Below are 6,482 nucleotides of genomic sequence, written 5' to 3'. Positions count from 1 at the left end.
TTATTAAGAAAAGAAAAACACTATTGCACTATTGAAAAAGTTTATAGTGGTTTTGTTTAGATTCTATAGTAATTTTGTTTTGTTAACACTACAAATATTGGATTAGTTGGGTAAGTAGATTCCGGATACCAGGATTACCTGTAAGCCGTAATTGCTTGTTTAGTGACTTAATTGTCTAAACATTTTTCATCGTCATTGCATATAACTTAAAATCAAACACTTAAATAGATGGGAGCATGAACATGTCAGTGGATACGATAATCAGGTCGAATAAATAATTCTTTTATATATAAAGGAAAAAAATTAGAACACTTTGTGCAGATCAAAACAATACCAGTCTTGAGATGCCATCTTGGCCCTAAATTACAAATTAATGAGAAATTAACAAACAAAAGAAGGATAGTACAATGAATGATTCCAACTACCTTCTCCCCACATATCTTCAACGAAATATTTCCTCAGTCACTTACCTACCCATCTTCACATGGATACAACACAGCATATAGATTACCTTGTCAGGAATTTTCTTTTTCCAACCCTCTAATATGAAAATACTATTTGGTCACTATTGTAATACTTTATTTCAAAGATGATGATGATGATACTTCAGGATAGTTGCTTGTTGGGATTAAAATCTATACAATTTCAAACAAAAGTTGGGAGAGAATTAGCTGTCTTTAGCTCATTATGAGGATTATTTTGTGACATCTTTGCTTGATCTATTGTATTTCATGTGGCTCTTAACCAACTGCCCAGCTGAGATAGCTGACATGAGGGATAGCTCGCCGGCGAGAACTGAACCTGCTACTATTGTGGCCAAGAGCCTTGCATTTGATCCTGGAGCCTCTCTGTTGGCACCTTTTACTCCTAATAAGTTCAAGCAAGCTGATTGAGATGCAAGTTGAGTTCCTCCTCCTACTGTACCCACCTGAATCACAATAATATGCATAATAAGTACCACAAGAAACTCAGGCTTCCACAACACTTTCTAGTAGTAGTATTTTACCAAGTGTGAAAGTCATTAAATGACTTGGAGCAGCATAGTCAGCGAGGACTCATATAGCCGACCGTAGGGCTGCTTATCAGTTGATTCGGTTCGGTTTATCGGTTATCAGTTTGTAAATGTGCTAAACTGATAACCAAACCAATAAGAAATTGGTTTTTGGTTAATCGGCTAGCCGTCGTAACGGTCAACCGATAAGCTTATTTCGAAGTGAGGCAGTCCTCAGTCATAGTGATTTTTTCTTTTTAAATTTCTTATGATATTTTTTCTCGGAAATGTTTACTAAACGCATTGATCAAGAAAAAAAAAGGTGTTCTAGTTGATGAATTGAGAAGGAAAAACGATCTTCACCAAAAATCCAAGACTTCTTTCGATTATTGGTTAAATTTAACAGATCTTATAGGGTTATTGGCTAAACCATAAAGGAAAACTCAAAGAACCGTTAACCGAACCGATAGGCCAAAAGCATAAAATAAAAAAACCATTAAACTGATAACCCGATATCAATAAACTATTAAAAAAATTCGGTCCGGTTTATTGGTTAAACTGAAATTTGTGCACCCGTCAGTAACTTACTTGGGATTAGAGGGCATAGTTGTTTCAAAACTCATTAGATGATTTCATTAAAATCCTCACATGTAAAAATTTAGGGGTGAAAAGATCGTGTACCAAGAATATATCCATAATTAATATAAGTGTTAATGTTAAATGCATACCTCAATTGAAGGCATGGTGACAGAAACATGGAGGTCTTTGCCATCATTTACGGCCTCCATCATAGTGATGCAGTGAGAGCTCTCAATATTTTGAGCCGGGTCCTGACCAGTGGCTATATATACAGCTGAGACGATATTGCTGGCATGGGCATTAAAGCCACCGAGGGCACCAGCCATGGCAGATCCAGTGAGGTTTTTAAGCATGTTCAGCTCGACTAAAGCAGCAACTTCAGCTTTCAAAACTTTCTTCACCACCTCTTCCTTGATGATTGCCTCACAAACTACTGACTTTCCTCTTCCTTCAATCCAATTAACTGCTGCTGGTTTCTTATCCGAGCAATAGTTCCCTGTCACAGTTCAGATAATTCCAATTAATGAGTATCTCCATATTATGCGGGTAAAAAGTAGAAACAAATGAGGTGTGCTTATCTTTAGGCTTTTCGTTACATTACATTGGCGTTAGGCAGTATGCAGATCAATTACACAGGAAAAATATTAAAATAACTGAATTAGAATGTATTTGTTTCCACAAAATGACCAGTACTAATTTCCAAAGTGGCATTTTTATCAACAGAGACAGATCCAAACTTTCTTAACATTGGATGGTGAAGAGCATAGCACTCTCACTATTATTTTATGACAATAATTGCGAACTTAGCATCACTAAATATATAAATGTGTGTGTAGCCATTCAATTGTACATGCATATTGCGAGCTGAAAAGCTCAATGCTCAAGTAGTGTATCCGTCATAGGCGTGTGAACATAAAAATGTGAAATTTGAAAAAAAGTGGAAAAAGGGTATTTGGAAGTTGAAGAAGTGTTTGGACATGCATTTAACTTGAACAAAAGTAAAAGTGTTGTGAGTGGAAAAAAAAATTCACTTGAAAAACTGGGCAATACCACTTTCTCAAACTTGAAACTCATCTTCAATTTTTTTTTTTTAACTAAAAGCTAATATTCATGTCCAAACGGGATCTAATATACTATATTTATAGCAGTATCTTCAAGCAGATGGTTAAGTACGTGGGGTATCAAAAACTTAAAGCAAAAATTAAAATAAAGGGTAGGTGGAGTACCAGATATGCCAATGATGTCCATGTCAGGATACTCATTCTGTAGGAAATCAAGAACGTTTTGTACACCTTTGGAGACCATGTTCATTCCCATTGCATCACCAGTGCTACAGCTAAACCTCATGTATAGATTCTTTCCAGCTATTGCACATTGAATGTTCTGTAATCTGGCAAATCTGCTTGATCTGCAACGTCCAAATCAAAGACAAAGTTATACAACTAGCAAACATAATAGCAGATGACATGCTGATTACTAATAAATTCAAGATTTTATCCAAATGATAAATATTTAGGAAACAGACAAATCAAATAAAATCATAAAGACCGTGATGGAAGTTTTAGATCGGGGAAAAAGACACCATTAAAAGAAGAAACAGAAAAATGGATCTATTCACTGAACATATCAACATCAAGGAACTGTCAAAAGGAAAACGCATTAAGAAAAGATGTCTGAAATATGAGTCAACAATAGAAGAAAGAAAGCTCCATATACTCTCATCTATCCTACTGTTTGATCACTTCCACAGTAACTTTCACCACTACAACCAAAAACAAGAAGCAAACTACTGTATCCATTTTTTTTTTTTTTTGATGACATGGGAACCCACAGCCGCTACCCTTCGGGTGCGCACAAGGTAAACCCAACTCCCGTGCAATAGCTCGCAAACCACATAGAAGAGGTAACCCGCACTGTATCCATTTTAATTCATACCATTTCCAAGACTTGACATTTATAAAAGCTATTCAACTTCTAGACTTCAATATAATGATTTTTCTATAAAAAATACTGTCTAACAATTACGTTAATACTTGTTTATTGTTACAATGTTACTAACATAATATATAGATCAAATTGAAGGATTGCTAGTTTTAACTTCATCGAGAAAGTGAAAGACGAATGCAACAAACAAGTATAAGCGGAATATTTAACCATTTTCAAGAATTCAAATGTATAAAAGCCACATGCAAATTTGAGATTTTATTATCAAAGTTACTTTTTAACTATAACTTCAACACTTTTTCATTATTACTAACATGATACTATATAAGTTTGAGCCGAGGTTTCTATTGGAAACAACCTGTCTACCCACAAAGGTAGAGGGAAGGTCTGCATACCCCACCCTCCCCAGAACTCACTTGTGGAACTATACTGTGTATGTTCTTGTTGTACTAACTCACCTGTGGGACTATACTGCGTATGTTCTTGTTGTACTAACCCACCTGTGGGACTATACTGTGTATGTTCTTGTTGTACTAACATAATACTACTATAAAAGTAAACTTCAAGGGATTACTAGTATTAACTTCATAGTAAAAGTGAAAGAAGAGTGCAGGAAACACGCACAGGCTATCACAAAACAAAATTTGACGAAAAACAAGATACTCACTTGTTGAAAACAATAGAGAGAGTCTCAAAATTCATTGGATCCTCAACGAAGAACTTCAATTCTGCAGCTCTCTTAGCGCTGCCAAACCTTACTACCGGAGCTCTAGTCATTCCATCTCTGAACAAAACACTTGTGGCCCCACCGCAGGCATAAATGGCTTTGCAACCCCTGTTAGTGCTAGCAACTAAACATCCTTCTGTAGTTGCCATTGGCACTGAATATTCTCTTCCATCAAGCAATAATGGTCCTGCTATTCCTACCGGTATTTGAATATAACCAATTGGCATCTCACAACACTGTCCGAGAATTGATTCATAATCAAATCCCTCTAATGGTAGCCCTTCTAGTGACTTCCCTGTAGTTAGAGGTCACAAAATTAGCTCATAAAAACATAACCCACCCAAGCATTTATTAGCCCATCCCATTTAAGCCCCATCAAAAATGTATCTCAGATTAACCATGAAAACCTTGTCAAAATATTTACAAAAAGACAATTTTTTAATTAGAAAATTTCATAAATAGCTATAGTTTAGAGTGTAATTACGAAATGCAGCAATAGTTGCGCATGAAGTAGCTATAGTTTAGAGTTTTATCACAGCATACAGTTGCGTTGGATTAGATGATATCGCGGGTATCAGTTGAATCACTCAAATCGCGCGAAACAGTTATATCAACGCATACAGTTATGCGCGTGTATTGTGTATTTGCTACAAAACCCAAAATATAGCTATGTTTCGTAATCTTTTGGAAATAGTTCTATATGTACTAAAAAAAAATTACTCCCTCCGTTTCAATTTATATGAACCCATTTGACTGGACACGACATTTAAGAAAGAGGGAAGACTTTTGAAACTTGTGGTTCAAAATAAGTCTTGAAAATTTGTGTGGTTGTAAATCATTCATAAAGTGAATTTGTTTCCAAATTAGGAAAGAGGTCATTCATTTTGGCACGGACTAAAAAGGAAATAGGTTCAAACAAATTGAAAGTATAAGAGAACAAACAAATAAATTAAAACTTGGTAAAAATTGGGTGAGTTGGGTTATAACGCTTTTTAGCGTAGTCCCAACTCATTTCAGCCCAAGTAATGTTTGGCGAGTCAATAACTAGCTCATTTATTAACTCAATTCATTATAACCCTCCCAAATTCAACTCAACCCGTCAATTTGACACCCTTACCTGTAATCCTCTGTAACGCCTCTTTACGAATAAAAGCAGCTCTTTTACAATCACCCAACTTAGATTCCAATGAATAAGACGCTATTTTCCCTTCTACTACCAATTTTACAATCTCCTCATCATCCCCTAACACTACTGGCGCAATCACCTTCACAATTTTTTCATCCACGTGTACAGATTTCATAGGGACATTTCGTCGAACAGTTGGTGGGCATTCAATAAATTCTTCTTGATTTCCCGCTCCGCGTGCAGATTTCATTGGGACATTTCGTCGAACAGGTTGTGGGCATTCAATAAATTCTTCCGAATTTTCATCTTCAACATCCTTAGATTGAACAAACCCAATACCGAAAAACCCAAATAAATAAATAACCGAAGCGATCAACGAAACCATAGCAACCAATTCTGAAAAATTCAACACGTGGAGTGGAACTCCGTTACGTATCTTTTCACGCCATCTGTGTAGAAGAAAATACATAACGGAGAAGAACATAGTGAAGAATAATCCATTTGTTAGATATAATGGTAATGGAAGTGCATCTGAATCTTTAAGGTGTTTGCCGGAATCTTGATTTTCCGGCGAAATGTGGCCGGAGTTAGTGTTGTTGGGTTTTAAGGGTCGCCGGTGAATGGTGTTCATTCCGGCGAGGGGTAGAAGGGTAATTTTCTGAGGAGTTAGTATTGTGAGAGAGAGGGTATTGTGTTGAGTGAGTGGGAAAGTGAATGTGTAGGAAATGTTATTTATAGGAAGAGACGAGCTGGCGCGCTTGACTGTCGGGCCACCCATGTTTTAATTTAGGTTTTATTAATTCTGTTTTTGCTCTCTAATATAACCTGTACTGTCAGAAAAGGATCAAATATACCTCTCGTTATATTTTGGATCTAAATATATATTCTTTCTGTTATATTTTGGGTTCAAATATACCCTTCTTTTAAACTTTGAGTTCAAATATACCCTTTTTTTATACTTTGAGCAAATATATCATTTCTCCGTTAAAATTGTCCAAGATGGACATGAGCTATGACATGACACTGACAACTCGATGAAGTGGACACCACATGACATGCGACCTCACCACCCCCAACCCATTTAACCTTCTCTTCCCCTCTTCCACCACTACCAT

General features: G+C 36.2%; 1 protein-coding gene across 1 annotated transcript; it reads right to left on the bottom strand.

Moving 5' to 3' along the window:
- Positions 1-266: 266 nt before the first annotated feature.
- On the bottom strand, positions 267-6,083 carry LOC132616896 (3-hydroxy-3-methylglutaryl-coenzyme A reductase 3-like). The gene is made up of 5 exons (XM_060331655.1): positions 5,359-6,083; positions 4,182-4,536; positions 2,797-2,978; positions 1,720-2,066; positions 267-928 (listed from the first exon to the last, which is right to left on the bottom strand). Exons 1-5 carry the CDS (start codon positions 5,996-5,998, stop codon positions 695-697), a joined length of 1,758 nt encoding a protein of 585 aa, XP_060187638.1. The 5' UTR covers positions 5,999-6,083; the 3' UTR covers positions 267-694.
- Positions 6,084-6,482: the final 399 nt, after the last annotated feature.

The sequence above is a fragment of the Lycium barbarum genome, chromosome 11 (assembly GCF_019175385.1).
Source record: "Lycium barbarum isolate Lr01 chromosome 11, ASM1917538v2, whole genome shotgun sequence".
NCBI classification, from domain to species: domain Eukaryota; kingdom Viridiplantae; phylum Streptophyta; class Magnoliopsida; order Solanales; family Solanaceae; genus Lycium; species Lycium barbarum.
Note: the sequence above shows the minus strand (reverse complement) of the source record. Positions and strands in the feature narration are given on the sequence as shown.